The following is an 18,016-nucleotide window of genomic DNA, read 5'->3' on the forward strand; positions in this document are numbered from 1 at the left end:
TACTGACAGCCTGACCTCCCAGATGGCAGCCTGCAGAAAATGCAGCCAGGCTTGCAGCAACGTGTCCACGAGAAGCACCAGAGTGCCCAGGGGCAGCTCTGGCTCCATGTTACCAAGTGCTGTGGTGTCCTGAGTGAGGGCAACCAGAGCACATAGAGACAAAATGCTTTGCTGTCCCTCATCAAGGTAGGCAAACAAGCAGGGAAAGCTGAGAACTGGCTTTCCAGGGGGGGTCCCTTTAAGCACAGGCCTCAGATAGCCTCAGGCAGCAGCCACACAAAGTAACTCCTGACCTGATGCCCTGCTGGACCTGGTTCTAGCCGGCCTTAAATGCGATTCAGCATTCACTCAGTGTGAACGCTTAATTTCGAAATAGCCAAATGCTATTTCGAAATTTTGTGTATAGACACGTTATTTCAAAATAAGCTATTTTGAAATAACTATTTCAAAATTAGATATTTTGAAATAACACTGTAGTGCAGACGTACCCTTTGCTTGATGTAGAGAAAAACTGCTTTCTTGGTTGGTCAACTTTTTAGCTTACCAAAGCCGATATTTAAAAGTTTCAGAGGGGTAGCCGTGTTAGCTTGTAACTGGAAAAACTTAAAAAACAACAAATAGTCTTGCAGCACCTTAGAGACTAACAACAAAATTGTAGATGGTATCATGAGCTTTCATGGGCACAATCCACTTCTCCATTCATCAGAAGAAGTGGGTTGTGCCCCCGAAAGCTCATTATACCATCTACATTTTTTGTTAGTCTTACAGCACCTTAGAGGCTATTTGTTAAGTTTTCTCAAAGCTGATATTGTCCTTTCAAGCTATTTAAAATCTCAGGGCAGTGCACTGCTAGAGATTATTCCATGTCACAGGTAGAGGTATCACTCAGAAGTATACAACCTTGGGAGTCTGATTGTTTTTATGAAATGGAATGTGCAAGCTGTACATGGATGGAAGTGAAGAAAACAGATGAGTGCATTTGGGAGTAAATTCTCTTGTGCAGAAGGCCAGCACAAAGGGTGCTAGCTATAAGAGTGAATTTCATCCTGGCTGAGCATTCAAGACAACACTATCATTAACATCCAGTACAAAAGTTAGAGATGTGTCTGTAGTTCTAAAGCCGTTTATTTTGAACTAGCCAATTAGCCCGTCATAAGACGGGATTTTCAGGTCTCTCTTTCACATCGATCTTCTCTCCTGAGCCTCTGGTCTCTCTCTCTCTCTCTCTCTCCTCCTCCTACTATCTCCCGCCCTCTCTCAACTCTCCTCTTCCTTCTGCCTCTCCCTCCGTCTCTCTCTTTTTCTTCTCCCCTTCCTGCCTCTTACTCTCTCTCTTCTCTCCTCTGTCTCCATCAGGGATGCACGCTCATCCAGGCCTCACCCCCTGGGCGTGTATGTCACTGCCCTGCCCCCCTTCACCTCCCGCCGTGGTGCTCGTCTGACTTCTGCACTGCTCAGCCGGGCCACCGCGTGGGAGCAAGCAACGCAAACAGACTCTCTCTTCTCTTCCTACTGCCTCGCCCTCTCTCTCTCTCTCTCTCTCACCTCTCAACCGTCTCCTATCTCTCTCTCCGTTTCTCTCTCTCTTTCTCTTCTTCCCCTCCCACCTCTCACTCTGTGTTTCTCTTCTCCTCCTCCTGCTGCGTCTCTCTCTCTCTCTCTCTTGCTGTCCTCTGCCTCCTCCGTTCTCCTCTCTGTCTCCTACGCATCCTCTGTGACTGCTCCACTTTCCTCCTTTTGAATCCAGCGCCCTTTTCTGACATCAGAGACGCATGCTCTTCCAGGCCCCACTCCCTGGATGTTCCCTATGGGTGGGGCTGTTGCCTCCTGCCATGGCACTTGGCTGACTTCTGCACCGATCAGCCAGGCTGCCACATGGAAACAAGCAGCGCAAGTGGCTGTTTGGGCCCCGCGCTCCCCACACAGCACTCCCATGCTACATGGGGAGCGTGGACCTCAAATAGCCACTCCCACATGGCGGCCCAGCTGAGCGGCGCAGAAGTCAGCCGAGTGCTACGGCGGGATGCAACAACCCCGCCCAGAGGGAACAGCCAGCATTTCAGCATTACAGAGTCACAGACATTGGGCTACTATATATATGATTAGTCATACTTATGGTCATTTCTTGCTGTCCAGTCTGTATATCAACTTCCCTTTTAAATCAACAGGAAGTTCTGTCTAAAAAATCAATTACTGGATATAGCTTAACTTGTCAATTTAAGATTAGTTTGATCTTCACATGCACTTCATTTTAATTCCCATATCATAGGTTATTTAAACAAGTAGGGTCCAACTTTCCTCCCACATAGAACAACTGAGATTGTATCAGATGCCACAAACTTCATCCCAGTCCTATCCTGCCAGGGAATATAATGCAGCTATTTACTCCCTTCCCCACCTTTTTCCCTGCCAGTGAGGAATTCCCCCAGGGCAATTTGCTGGTGTGATGACAAATGCCTTCTATGTGGCTAAGAACAGGCACATTTGAGGTGGATGTGGTAACTGGTTTTGAACAAAGAAGAGATTAAAAGAAACTGCTTGTCATGTCAACAGACCGCATGCTACCACATCAGTTATCAGAAGCCACAAATACAAACAGTTGTTTGCACTGTAAACTATTTTCAGCAGGAAAAATCTTGGTAAATGTGAAAGACTTGACAAAAATGCACGTTTCCTACTCAGGACACACAGTTCTATCCCTCCTCCCACAAATAAGGACATTTAAAACGTTTTTTCTTTTCCAGAATGTGTAGTTTGTGTTATATGTTTGAACATATATTTTCTTAGAGGAATATAAAGGATTTCTTCTTCCTAATATTTTGGGAATTTTTCTTTCCTAAGGTTCTATTCAGTTGTTATTGTACCTAGATATATTTAATGCAATCCTAGTATGGAACAAAAAATCTCTTTTTCAGGTGTTCTAAGCAGAGGCCTCAGAGAAGGAATATATGGTTTTATGTAATGTATGTATGTAATAAGCAGCACTTCCTGTCTCATAATAGTTGTTGGAAAAGTACTTTTTTCTAGTGTACGTGTTACCCACCACCCCTTCCAAAACAAAATGTTTAAAAATGTAAATCCTATTATTATTGAACATATAATCCTTTCCTAAAACAGGCAGGCATCCTAAAACCGCAGGAATGTTAGTTAACCTAATTACTCTCTTGTAGAAACCTGCTTAAAGAATGTACAGGCCACATGAGTCAATGGCTAATTAATGAGAAACTCTTCTCCTCCCTCTCCTCTTCTTTCCTCTCCTCTCCTCTCCGTTGGTTACAGGATTCAAACGCCAGCTATGATGTCAATAGCAATGATATTGATCCCATGCCTCGGTATGATGCCAGCAACGAAAACAAGTAAGGCCTATTCACTATGGCATATTTTACATTTTAAATACAGTGCCTCACCACACTAAACATGCCAAATCTGCCAGTGTAGTAGGGATTACACCTGAATGTCTCCCTAAAGCATTATGATTTGCATTTAACTCTGTGTTACATATATATAATATAGTGTGTCTCCTCACATGATGTACGGCATGCACTCTGGATATAGGTGGGTGCACTTAGAAGTAAATCCTCTTTAACCCAATTTGAATTTGTCTTTTGGCAAGTCTAACCTTTTTCAGATGCAGTTTCTAAGGAAATTGTTGGAGTCTGGCACTGTGTTCGGCCTTGCCCCCAGTTCAGCTTTTTGGCTAAGATCAGCATAAACATTCGCTGATGGCGGATCATGGAAGGGAGGGGGCCAGGTAATTAACCCCAAGGCATCATGTTGAGCCCAAGTCAGTGCCCTGATGGTTATGGTTCGTCTCGCCTAGCTGGCAAACACCTGGCCCTGCCTGGAAGAACCACTGTTTCCTATCAGATCTTTCCTTGCACTTTTGGATTTTGTGGTGGTGTGAGGGAATATACTTGAGCAACTTCAGTTCCAAGTGAATGGAGGGTTTTTTTTGGGGGGGGGGGATTTTAGGAGGGACAGTTTTAAACAACAAATAAGCAAACAAACAAGCAGTAGTTCATTCTGATTGTAATCATATGTTCACATTAACTCCTAATGGCTAGATATTTCTGTTTGAATGGTAGTTTTCTGCTATGGCGATCAACTTCTTGTTCTTTGTTATTCAGCAAGTATTTTAATGGTTCATGAATCTCCCTGGGAGGCTATTGGTGCCCCGGGACCACCTGGAAGGGCCCCTGCATGTTGGCTTTGCGTGTACTTCAAAGTTTAAAGCACTGCCTTGTCAACACCCTATCTTGACAATATAGTCAGGGCATCAGTGCTGGGAGAGCAAACCACCTCTAGGAAGGGCTCCCAGTGCTACAATCCTGTTTACACTGGCCCTTTACAGTGCTGTACAGTAATTAAAGTGGCTATGTAGATAACCTCTATAACTGTAGCCCTTGGACGACAATTATTTATCTGTTAAGCATGGTGCATAGCACAGGGAAATATAACCCTTTTTATAGAATCATAGACATTAGAGGCAATTATATAGTCTCTGTGCCACTGCAGGACTATATTACATATACATGGAAAGACATGTAATCATAGAATCCTAGGGCTGGAAAAGACCTCAGAAGAGCATCGAGTCCAGCCCCTTGCCCAAAATAGAACCAATCCCAACTAAATCATCTCAGCCAGGGCCCTGTCAATGTCTAGGGATGGAGATTCCACCACCTCCGTAGGTAACCCTTTCTTGTACTTCATCACCCTCCTGGGTTATGTCTAGACTGCAGGCTTCTTTTGGAAGAAGCTTTTCTGGAAGAGATCTTCCAGAAAAACTTCTTCCGAAAGAGAGCGTCTACACAGCAAAAGTGCATCAAAAAAGCGATCTGCTTTTTCGAAAGATAGCATCCACACTGAATGGACACTATCTCGCATTTAAGCTGTGATTACTATGGATGGAGTGGCCACCAGAGCACCTGTGCTCGTTCCTCTTTCCTCTTCATTCAAAAGAACTCCCTCTTTCCTGTTCACACATGCCTTTTTCCAAAAGAGCTCTTTCAGAAAAAATCTTCTTACTTGTAGAAAGAGACCTACCAATGTTGGAAAAATGATTTTTTTCAAAAGAACACAATTGCACTGTCACACAACATTGCCCTAACACAACATTACCAAAACTTCTACTGCTTACTGGGATGTTGGGGTAAATTTAGGGGTAAATTAGAGCTAAAAAACAGCACAGAACCCTGAGAGCCAGGACTGGTTAGCCACAAACTTCATGGTACTGCAGGAAATTTGGCCAGTCCCATGATGAGCGGACATAACTAGTATCGTGCCAGACCATGGTTGTTGCCAAATCAGAGAGTGCTGGACTAGAGAGGTTCAATCTGTATTTTTTTCTTTCTCTTATCCTTCAACAAAGATGCATCTTCTTTACATTTTCTCATACTGATGCTTGCTTTACTGAGTAATGCCTGTCTTTTGTTTAGTAGAAAAATCTTCTAAAATAGTAGTGCAATAAGATAGTAACTTCCAATACACCCATATTGCTTTAAAATCTGTAAACATACTGCAGACTTGGTTTACTGTAAATGTAAACAAAAAGGCTCATCAGTAACAAATCTGCTGTTATGCTAACTTGGTGAAGCAAGCAAAAACCCAAGATTGCTGCCTTTGTCAACAATAAAAAAAAAATACTAATAATCAAATTGAATCTGTTTATAGTTGCTTCTAGAACATTTGTTAACTAAAATAGAAAAACGAAGCAAAATAATCTTGTTCTTTTTAAATATACTGTAACACTTTTCAGGTGAGTTTCTTAAAAGTGCTTTAGACAGAGCCCTATTATCATCCTCAAATTAGTGATAAGAAATTCAGGCACAGAAAGGTTAAGGCGTAAATTGTAAAAAGATCTTTAAAGTTTGGGTTCCCAACATCTTTGGCTTGATTTTCAGAGGTGCTGAGTATGCTTGGAATTCAGGGCCAGATTTTGAAATCTGTTTAGATGCCTAAAAATGCAGATTGGCACCTAGTAAATATTTCAGAAGTGTGTTGGTGCCTAATTCCTAATGGGTGTTAGGCACTCATGCATTTTTGAAAATCCCATTAGGTGCCCAAATAACTTCAGGGTATTGTTACTGTTTGCTCATTTTTTCTCTTTTAATTAATAAATGAGGCATATTAGGAATATAAAATTATGGCAAGCATAAATTTGGGTTTGTGAAAAGACAGTAGATAAATTTGAATGATGTATTTTGAAGTTATATTTTAAAAGAAAATTTTGAGTTTAGGGAGGAGGGAAAAAAACTTTAAATCAATCTCTTGAACCTTTTAGTCAAAACCAGGATTGGACAATAGAGTCTTTAACTGCTATGGTATGTAGGAGCCATGCCAGAAGTTTACTTTGGTTTCTATAACTTGGCAAAGAATTGTGAAGCTTGTAAATGGTATGGACCTAGACTAGAACTTCTCTTTGCGCCACTAAAGACAGCAGTCAGCTGTGGATGAAATCATTCTTGCTATGCATGTCACCTTGTTTTGATTTAATGCTGAGTGCTGCTGCTTAATTCCTTGTCTGTTATTTAGCTGTCGCCTATAAACATCATTTTAAACCAACTGTCACTTTGTCACTTAGCCATCAGAACTCACTGGATAGAATGCAAACACACTTACTGGATTATACCCTCGCACCATTGGATAAACTCAGAAATTAAAGAAATCAAAACAAATGTTAGTAACATGAAAATAGGTTTTCATTTTGCACCCCCCCCCACACACACACACAAAAAGGCATTTCTCTGTTTTGTGCTGAGTTTTTACTTTGATATTTAGTAACTTTAATATTTAGTAAGTGGCAGAGGGATTTTTAAAATGTAGGACCTGATTCTCATGTCAGTAATCTCTATTGACTCTGCTCCAGTATAAGAAAAAAAAATCAGGTCATGATTTTTGATTAGGAGATACATGGTTGCTCTATTGCAATACAGTACCAAATTTTGCAGCTTTATATTTAGTTACACATTTAGGTTTAATAACTCTGTTTATATACATTTTTAAATTATTGACTTTGTATTTTTACAAGACTGTGTTTGTATGCTGACTGTAAGAGTTCATAGTGTCCACAGAGTTTTATATGCAGTTGCAAAGATGTGGGGAGGAAGAGTTAATGATTCAGTGAGGGTTTTTTGCTTCTACTTAAAAGTCCAAAATAATGAGATTTTTTTTCCAGGAGAAGACCAATACACCCATTCCAAATCATTGCCATTTTTCTTCCTTTGTCAAATTCACACATTTTCCTAATAAAATTCCAAAAGGCAATTCATTTTCTGCTGGTTTATGGAAGCTGTTTTGTAGTGGACAACAGAATTTATGTTTTAAGTAATTTAATCTGAATGCATATTAGATATCTGACAGGCCAAACTGCTACTGATGCATTCTGGATGGCTAGGAAAGTGACTTCAGTGGAGTAAAGGGTTCTTTTGACTTTATCATCTCATTATTCAAATATGGAATACTGAAGAGCCCAATGCAATCTAACACAGCGAGTTTGAATTTGTTTGGTTGATGGTTCCAAAGATCATTCTTAAGAAAATGCCCTTCTCAGTGCAGGACAAAATGGAGTTTTGGTAATACCAAACATGTTCCCTTTAGGAGAACTTAACAATTTAGAAAGGAAAATTAATTGATGGTATTTGTACAAATAGACACATGGAGGCAAAACTGACAGAGTTTCATCTATAAGTCTGTGTGAGTTTATGTAGTTTATGTGAGTTTACAGAAACTCGTGTAGTTTCTCTGCAAGTTTAGCTGACTACTGTGAAGGACTATTATGAAAGTGCAAGCTTTGTTCTATATATTTATGTTTGGATTTCTTGTTTATGAAAGTGACAATCCCCCCCCCCCCAAAACTGGCAACCCCATTAACAAGCAGGCAAGCCCTATGAAAGCTTTTTTACTGCAACTCAATTTACAACACTGCTAGTACCTAGTCTTGGGCCTCTCTTACGTATATCAGGCCTATGCTAGTACCATTTTGTGCTGTGATTTTTAGCAGATGTTAGTAACTAAGCAGTTTCATGTTGGGCCAGTATATGGGTAGATCTCCATAGAACATGTATGTTCTACCAGGGGCAGGATTACTGATTTAACAACTAGTTGTTCCCCATCAGAGTGGTAAGAGACACCATGACTCTGGAGATCATGCCATCTTTCAGAGGAGATATTTAATCAATATTTGTTGTAATTAAAGACCCTTTGTACTGTTTGCAAAAGTAAACATAGATAAACACATGTTTAACTAGGGTCCCCTTGCAATTTCACTTGAAGAGTATTCTTCCTCACTACCTGTATTAAAGAGTTATGTGGAGTTGCTGTGGACCATTACCCAGCTATTGTGTCTATTCTTTAGATGGCTACATTTCATTGGTAAGTCTAATACAACCTTTCCTCGTGTCTCTACTAAATGGAGGCTCAACACTGCGGAAGTCGATCTTCCAGCATTCGATTTAGTGGGTCTGGTCAACCTCCTGCTGTGGGGACAACTGAGAAATTCGGCTAAAGGTAAATCAACTCCAGCTACATTATTTACATAGCTGAAGCTGTATATCTTATGCTGACTTTCCGGTTTAGTGTAGACCTGCCCTTTATCTGCCTTACAGGAAAGTTGAGAGGCATAATTAATGTTTGTAAAGTACTTCAACATCCTTGGAAGAAACATCCTCTAAAAACACAAAGCCTGGCTTGAATGTTTATATTTCTAAAATAAAAACCAATAAATTGGTTTGAGAAGTCATTGAGATTAAAAGATTTCCAGAGGGAGGATAAAGAGAGAGAAAATAAAACAAAGTGCAAAAGGGGAGAAATATCCCTTTCAATGCCTTGGTGTTGATTACTGAGCAGTATAGCATTTGAATAATAGATGCATGAGGAGCAGCAGCCTTTCCTTTCAGAATATGCTAAAATACATTCCCATACTTGGCTTTTTCTGTATTTATTTGAGAAAGTATAATAGAATCTGTCTCCCTAGTTCTAATTATTTTAGCTAACCAAAAAGAAAAGAGGATTCACAGATAAAATAATATTCTGAAGTTCTGTGCCATTATTTCTCTTTCTTATCTATAAATGATTGATGAAGATGAGTCAGATCATCCCTTCAAATTTTAAGTCCTAGCTGGTACATGGCGCAACATTATATTAGAGGGAAGATGAACCGTTGTATTGCACTGGGTTTGTAGAGGTTATGGTTAAGACTTGTTAGTTAAGAAAAACAGATTTTGTTTTCTATCCGAAAACTTATCTGTATTTTATTAATTTAAAGTGGGGGAGACCATATCTGCAATAAAACTATTACATTATTTTTGCGAAAGTTTGGGTTTAATAGGAGAGCTGAGGAGGAACTTGAGAAGGAAAATACTTTTTTTGTGATTTCTCCTATCTAGCGGACCTTAGTTTAGAGAAAGCTAAAGAGAGTGATTTTGATTCTTCATTCTGTTGCACCTGTTTTGTTCCTGTGTTATTCCATTGACTTGAGTTTAGATGTACCAGTCTAATAGAGTAGAAAATCTGGCCCGCTGAATCTTCTACTTGTGTAGCTAAAATGCATGTATCCAGATTTCCTCTTACTATACCAATAAAAACAAAATTGTAACTACAAGTTTGGTAGAGAACCCATCCAGTAACAATCAAAAGCTTGGTGACAGAAACTCACAGCTAAACTATAGCTAAAATAAACGTGGAGCTGCATAACTCTAAATTAATGACTTAGAATTTCATTAGCCATGAAATGTTTTTGAAAGATACTTGAAGGGAAAATCTTTTGGGTATCCCTTTCTTCTCTCCCAAGTGATAATATGTGGTTGAACACATTTAAACTGAAAAACAAACTAAAAGTTATGTATTTCCTCAATTATTTGGAATTTTGCCAGGCTGGGAAAGTTGCTAGCAGCAGGTCTGATATTAGAAACCTCAGGACAGGTTGTCAGGGAAAACAAATGGTGAAGTATACCTCGTGCTTCTTTAAACTAAGTTTATCATCTCACCTACCATGTCAGGCATACATCAACAGAGGCATTGGATGCCACATACAACCCAGCACACAAAGCCTCATTTAGGCAAGGGGGTCCTTAATATAAAGTCTTTTGCAAGTTATCCTGCCATGCTAGTTCAGTTTGAGAAACATGTTTCACAAACCTCTTTTCTAACCTAGGCTCAATCCAGCACCCTCTCAAATCCATGGTAAAACTCACATAGACATTTAGTTGTGCCAGATTGGTGCTTTACTGCCTCAATACAAAAGAAGGGTAAAGTTTGGCTCTATTTTTAGAGAGATTCACCTAACCAGAGCAATCAGCTCTGGGGAGGAAAATGTCTGCTTAACAGTGCACAGCAGCATCACATAAGACAGAACACAATACCACAGCCAGTTGAAATTGCAGTGGGAATTAAAGCAGGCAGAATGTAATTGCCTAAACTGGAATTAGGCCAGGACACCACAGTTTTAAAATTCCCTATTCTTTCTTAATTGTTGTTCTGGGATTGAAATAATCACCACGTGCCCAAAAGAGGTCTGCAACCTGGATAAAATATCAGGCTGTTAGCCAAGTGACCTACCAACACATCACTGCTTTTCCTCTGCTTTGCTTCACCTCTCTCTGCTTCCTAAGAGCAGAGTTCTTGTATATTTCAGTAATTTGCCTGCAGAGAAGAAGAGAGTGGACAGAAGGAAGAGGTGCCCTTTAAAGGGAAAATCTCCTATTTCCAAAAGTATTTCCCCAACCTTTTCTCTTCCACTGAATGGGTGTCCTTTGCTACCTGGGGATGATTGGAAATGAGAATTCCAGCCCTTCTTTCCTGTAATTTTAGGAGCATTTTTCAGTCATATTTGGGTTTATATTTTCATGTTAGCATTTTTAGTGCTACTAGCTCTACATATTTGATGAATTATTTGTATGTGTTATGTTGTTTCCCTGGAAATGTGAGGGCTCTGGTGTGGGAGGTTTAGGAAGAAGGGGCATAGCTTGCACTGACACTTGAGATCTCACAGGATTAACAGTTTCTCTGTCAGTCTGGATGAGAAGTATGAACCACAATCAGTAGTGATTGATGGACTTATTTTAATGCACCTGAGGAGGAAGTGGGGCAGGATTGGAGGACGTTAGAATGTGTTTAGAAATGTATTCACACTGAGGAGGAACTAGTACCATAAAATTAAGATGACAAGGGACTATAAAATTCAAAGTGATGCTTGCTTTCAGAGAGGTAGCCCTGTTACTCTGTTTCAGCAAAACAAAAAGGGGTCTAGTGACACCTTAAAGACTAATACATTTATTAGGGCATAAGTTTTCATGAGATACAACTCACTTCCTCAGATGCTTGAAGTGAAAGAAAGACAGGCATATAGAGATGGGAGTGTAGCATCGGTGCTAATTACATCAGAGTTGATGTGGCTCACTTCCAAAAGTGATGAGAAGGTGAGAGTACCTGAACGGGAAGTTACTTATTTTGATAAGGGAGCCATTCCATGTGTCTGTTCACACCCATTTTGACAGTGTCAAATTTGCTTATGAACTTTGGCTCAGCAGGTTTGCATTGCAATCTGTTTTTGAAGTAGGTTTTTTTTGCCTAAGAATGGCAACTTTCAAATTAGTAAGCATATGTCCAGGGAGGTTAAAAGTGCTGCCCCACTGGTTTCTAAATGTTACCATTCTTGATTCTAATTTGTGACCATTTATTCTTTTGAGTAGAGATAGTCTGGTTTGTCCAATGTACATGACAGAGGGGCATTCTTGGCACGTGTTGGCATATATCACATCAGTAGATCAATATCAGATGTCATATTGAACAAGCCTTTCATGATATAGCTGATGTGGTTAAATCCTGTGACGGTGTCACTAGTGTAAGTGTGTGGACAGAGTTGGCAATGCGGGTTGTTGCAGGGATTGGCTCCTGGGTTAGTGTATCTGAAGTTGGTGGTATTTGTTTCAGGTTGAGGGGCGTCTGTAAGCAAGTACAAGCCTGCCCCCCAAGGTCTGTGCGAATAAGGGATCATCTAGGATAGGTTATAGATCTTTGGTGTAGGAGATATTTTAGCGCCTGGTTGTAGATAATGGCTAGTGGTATTTTGTTGCTTTCTTTGTTGGGTCTGTTCTGTAGTAGGTGACTTCTGGGTACTTGCCTAGCTTTGTCAGTCTGTTTTTTCACTTCCTCAACTGGGTATTGTAGTTTTAAGAATGTTTGACAGAGATCATGTAGGTGTCTGTCTCTGAGGCATTGTGTGATATGTGCTGGATAAAAGTTATAGGGGTATAGGTAAGTATAGCACTCAGTAAGTTTCTGGTATAGAATGATATTTATGTGACCATACTTATTTGCACAGTAGTGTCTAGGAAGTGGATAATAACTTAAGAATGGCCATATTGGTCAGACCATCTAGCCCAGTATCCTGTCTTCATACAGTGGCCAATGCCAAGTTTCCCAGAGGGAATGAACAGAACAAGTAATCATCAAGTGATCCATCCTGTTACTCATTCCCAGGTTCTGACAAACAGAAGCTAGGGACACCGTTCCTGTCCATTGTGGCTAATAGCCATTGATGGACCTATCCTCCATTAATTTATCTATTTCTTTTTTGAATCATGTAATAGTCTTGGACTTCAAAGCATCCTCTTTTAAGGAGCTCCACAGGTTGACCATGCATTGCGTGAAGAAGTATTTCATTTTGTTTGTTTTAAATCTGCTACCTACTAATTTCATTTGGTGACCCCTAGTTCTGTTCTTGTGGTATCGGAAGGAGTAAATAACTCTTCTTTATTCACTTCTTTCACCCTATCATGATTTATAGATCTCTATCATATCCCCTTCCCCTTAGTCATCTCTTTTCCAAGCTGAAATGTGCCAGTCTTATTAATCTCTCCTTGTATGGCAGCTGTTTCATACCCCTAATCATTTTGTTGCTCCTTTCTGAACTTTTTCCAATGCCAAGATATCTTGTTTGAGATGAGGCGATGACATCTGTATGCAGTATTCAAGATATGGGCATACCATGGATTTATGTAGAGGCAATAAGATAGTCTCTGTCTTATTCTCTATCCCTTTTTAAATGATTCCTAACATTCTATTTGCTTTTTGGACTGCCACTGCAGTTCCACGAGGAGTAACAGTAGTTCGGAATAGGAAGCCTAATCCGAACTACCTAGTTCGTGCTGCGTGTAGCCGCGGGCACGGAGTCCGAACTAGCGGACATTTAAAAATGGAGGCCCCCGGCAATATGCAAATGAAGCCTGGGAAATTCAAATCCCGGGCTTCGTTTGCAACTCCGGTTGCCTACATTAACTACCCTAGTTCGAACTAGGGTGGTAGTGTAGACATACCCTGTCTTAGTCTATGTATGGTTAGGATTATGTTTTCCAATATGCATTAGTTTGCATTTATCAGCATTAAAATTCATCTGCCATTTTGTTGCCCAGTCATTTTGTTTTGTGAGATCCTTTTAAGCTTTTTACAGTCTGCTTTGGATTTAACTGTCTTGAGCAGTTTAGTATCATCTGCAAATTTTGCCACCTCTCTGTTTACCCCTTTCTCCAAATCAGTTATGAATATATTGAATAGGATTGGTACCAATAAGGACTCCTGGGGAATACTACCAGCAGAGCCGCCCAGAGGGGGGGGGGGGGAATTTTCCCCAGGCCCCGCAGGGGCCCCCATAAGAATGTCTGAAGTCTGAGACAGGGAGTGCCAGAGTAAAGCCCACCAGGGGCCCCTGAAATTGCTTTGCCCCAGGCCCCCTGAATCCTCTGGGTGGCACTGATCACCAGTGACCTCTTTCCATTCTGAAAACTGCCCATTTGCTCCTACCCTTTGTTTCCTATCTTTTAACCAGTTATCAGTCCATCAGATGTCATTCCCTCTTATCCCATGGCAGCTTAGAAATCGTAGAAAGTATTACACAGAGGCTGCATCTAGACTGTCATGATTTTGCGGAAATGCTTTTAATGGAAAAGTTTTTCCATTAAAAGTATTTCCGGAAAAGAGCATCTAGATTGGCATGGGTGCCTTTGCACAAAAAGTGCTTTTGCGCAAAAGCATCCATGGCCAGTATAGATGCAATTTTGTGCAAGAAAGCCCCGATCGCCATTTTTGCCATTGGGGCTTTCTTGTGCAAAAAATTCCCTCCCTGTTTACACTGGCCCTCTTGCGCAAAAACATTTGCTCAAGAGGGCTTATCCCTGAGTGGGAGCGTCAAAATATTTGTGCAAGAACACTGACAATCTTACATTAGATCGTCAGTGCTCTTGCGCAAATTCAAGTGGCCAGTTTAGATAGCTGGCAAGTTTTTGCGCAAAAGCGTCCTCTTTTGCGCAAAATCTTGCCAGTCTAGATGCACCCAGACAGTAAGATTTGGGCTAAGGAACACAGGAATTACATCATGACTCAGTTTGTATAATCTCTTTTCCTCCCACATTCATTTCTTCTATTAAAGAGACACCATTAACTTTTTAGTAAATAATTTAAAAATGTCTAGTTTCTGAGATAGATCATCTTTAAACAGAATGTCCTTGAGTTTTTTAATCCTTTTAAAATAATTTATAAGGATTTTTTTCTGTTGTGCTGGTCTTGTTCATAATGGTCTCTTCATGACTTCAGCAATGGAGAAATGAACTATAACCATGGTCATGTAAAGATGTATTGACATATGTAAGCAATCCTGTTGACTTCACTGGGATTCTTTATGTGAATAGGTAGGTATATGAAGGGCTGGGGCCTTAGAGCTTGTCTTTATGAGGAAATTAATCCAAATAGCTATTATGGGATAAATTATTTTGCAGTAGTTATTCCTCCCAATGTGAACACCATTCCAGAATGGATAATTCATTGGGGAGTTATTTTGGAGTGGTTATTCTGATAAATTTCCCCATGCAGACAACCCCTGATAGATTGAAGAACACAGTCTTTAGACAGAGTGTTGTCAAATGCAAGAAGGAAACAAACTGGAAAAAAACCAGATTTTTTTCTTTATTTGCTAACTTCTTTGAATCATCAGAATCCTAAGAGTTAAATATAACTACTGTAACTACCAAAGCATAAGAAAAATGTGATATTTGAAGATTAAGTACCTATCACCATGGCAGCTCAGTGACCTTCAAAAATATCACTATTCATGCTACTAGACATAAAGATAAACACGATAAAAAAATCCATTAGATGGAACTGTATTGACCCCATTATGTGCTATCAGCAAGACTGGAATGCATAGCCTTTACATCCACAGCATAGGCCTCTTCACTCCTCCTTACTTGAAATAAAGGATAGCAGTAGCTTCTCATCTCTGTGGGCCAGCCACTAGAGGGAGACACAATACATATTTTATCAGTGACTTACATGCTATTTTCTAGGCTCCAGAGGAATGTTGGGAACTGGGAATCAATATTTCTGTTCCTGTCTTTGGAAAGGAAAGTGTTCTAATGTTTATAGGTAGCCAAAATGAGCATAGAAAATTGAGACATTGTTTTTGAATGTCAGTGTTGTCACCTTGGAAAAATGAGTTTTTTTTCTCAGCTTTGCTAGAGGTAACTTGCACAACCTCTCAATTATCCCATCTGTAAAATGGGAGGAAGTCTACTTTTCTACCTGTTACCCTAATTATATATGTTTTCAGTAATACAGGCTATGACATGAACAGAATTATTAACTCAAGTCATTGGAAAAACAGACTCCTGGCTCTCAACACTCCTTTTCATAGTCTAGTTGGCTCCTGCACTTGGAAGGAATGTCCCCACTATCCAAAATTGTAGCTTGTGTTTATTGTGTAGGTGGATTGGTGTAGTTGATATCTAATGTTCATTGCAGATAGAAGGACTGGAAATTTCAAAAACAGTTCTCTAAGAAGATCTACAAGGCATGTGAAAATTATACTTTTCAGAGAAATTAGCCAAATTTAGGCAGATTTTTATGGTGACAGCAAAAGGCACCTCCTGCTCAATGACTTTTACCCTGCCAAACTTCAACTTCCTGCTCCAAAGCATTGTAGCATGGACATTTATTAAAAATTGATTGATCACCCACCTCCTATCTTGTTCTCAGAAATACTGAAACCTACTCCCCTTTTTTGGCTGAAATTTTAAAAATAAAATTCTGCCTGGGGCAGAAAACAAATATGGACATTTTAGTGTGAGTAGATGAAGTTTAGCAAAGCTAAAAGCAACTGAAAACAGGAACTTAATGATAGAAAGTACCAGACAAGCTTAACTTAAATATTGGTATAAGTTCTACCTATAGTTGACCTATAATACAACTTTGTGTGTGGATACACGCCAATTAGGTTTTTTAAATGGCTATATTAGCAAATGAACAGGGGCAAACTAAACTGATATAAGCTACATTTAAAATGTTATGAAAATCCACACAGAAAATTGTGCTGGTTTAACTAATAAATAGGTTTAACTTCATACCTTTAGTTAATTTAAACCAGTGGAACTTTATGAATAGACCAGGGTTTGAGAGGCTGATATCAGGTAGGTAGCAAATTTAAAACCATGACAAAACCCCACATTCCTTGTCTGGCCATCTGCTGACATGTCCTGGTGAGATAGATGTGTACCTTTCCATCTCCCCTTCCTATGGTGTAACACCTATTCTTTTGTTTTTAATGGAATGCTGTCTGGCACATTGGTGATGGAAATTACAAGCTGATAGTCTCTGTGTAACATGGAACAGGTTTGCATGGACACTGAGTGTGAAAGGCACTTGGGGATAGACAGGTGATGTGGAAAAGAGAAGTGGGAAAGCTGCTGAGAAGATTATCATCTGTAAATTGTGGCCTGTCAACAACCAGCCAGTACTTGTCAGGTGTGAGGAAGGGTCATTTCAGAGGTTAATGCTTAAATACTGTATTAATGCAGACTTTGTGGAACAGGACAGTGAATGGAAGTGAGTGCTTTTTCAGAAAGAGTTTTCCTCTGCAGATGTATTCAACATTTGCCTTGTGTGTATTTTCACATACAGACAGCTGAGATCGTTTCAGATTTCCCCAGTTACTGTAGAAGGACCAGCAACTCAAACATTACAGGATTCTTGTGAAGTGCTGTTGCTGTATAGACAAGGGAATGAATAGCAAGGACTGGGGACACCAAACCTATTATCCAAAGTTGCTCAGTTTACATGTGCCTTGCAGAGTCAAATGCAGCTGACTTCAATAGACAGAGCTGCACTGGTGTGAGAATGTAACTTTTCCTTTACTGCATCATGTCAAACCCGTTTTGTTAATTCCCAAAGGGCATGTCTGCTATTTAAAACTATAAGTAACAGTAATTGAAACTGGACGGAAGCAGCCAACCTTGACTGCCCACAAGCATTGCTACTATAGAATGTTCTAAGAGGTAACCTTGAACTCTGAGAACTTATACAAAAAAGGTGTTATTTGGTAGCAGATTAATTCATTTTTAATGCTGTCATCAGCTTTTTACGTCTATAAATAGCTAAGCCAGAAAGAAGATTCTGAAGATTCTCACCCATATTTAGAATTGCCCCTGGAAGTAGACTATTACCCTCCAAAAAGCTTCCCTTGGAGAAGTCCTGTGGCACCTTAGAGACTAACAAAAATATATAGGATGATGAACTTTTGTGGTAAGACCCACTTCATCAAATATGTGTATATAGTAGTATAGATGTGCTTGGCATTATGAAATTAGTTTGGGTCTGATCTTACTGGGACACCAATTTATCTTCATGGAGTTCATTGTGATTACTCCTGTTGTGCACTAGCCAGGGTTCAATGCTGCAGTGATTGATCCACCAGCCATCGATTTATTGCATCTGCTTAGATACGATAGAGCAATATTTAAGTATTCTCCCATCAACGCCAGCACTCCACCAGGGTGAGAAGAGCAGCCAGTGTTGAGAGGAGAACAACCTTCCCCCGACCTTACTACACACAAGTCGTACATAAACTTCAGCTACGCTGTGTTTTTCTTCCCTTTCACGTGTTGTCATAATCTTAGTCACAAAGCGAGAGTTCTTCTTTCCCCTGTGTCTACAGGACACAGGTATGGTCTTGCCCTATATTACCAGTACGTAT

At 40.0% G+C, this 18,016-nt stretch overlaps 1 protein-coding gene across 3 annotated transcripts in view; it reads left to right on the forward strand.

Annotated features, from left to right (window-relative positions):
• The window catches only part of PCSK5 (proprotein convertase subtilisin/kexin type 5), a 336,184-nt gene that overhangs the window by 107,019 nt on the left and 211,149 nt on the right, over positions 1-18,016 (forward strand). For all 3 annotated transcript variants that reach the window (XM_075931728.2, XM_025178860.3, XM_075931730.2), the window contains one exon: positions 3,280-3,356. In XM_075931728.2, the coding sequence (XP_075787843.2) occupies positions 3,280-3,356 (77 nt within the window). The remainder of the gene's footprint in view (positions 1-3,279; positions 3,357-18,016) is intronic.

The sequence above is a fragment of the Pelodiscus sinensis genome, chromosome 6 (genome assembly GCF_052426305.1).
Source record: "Pelodiscus sinensis isolate ZL-2025 chromosome 6, ASM5242630v1, whole genome shotgun sequence".
Lineage (NCBI taxonomy): Eukaryota > Metazoa > Chordata > Testudines > Trionychidae > Pelodiscus > Pelodiscus sinensis.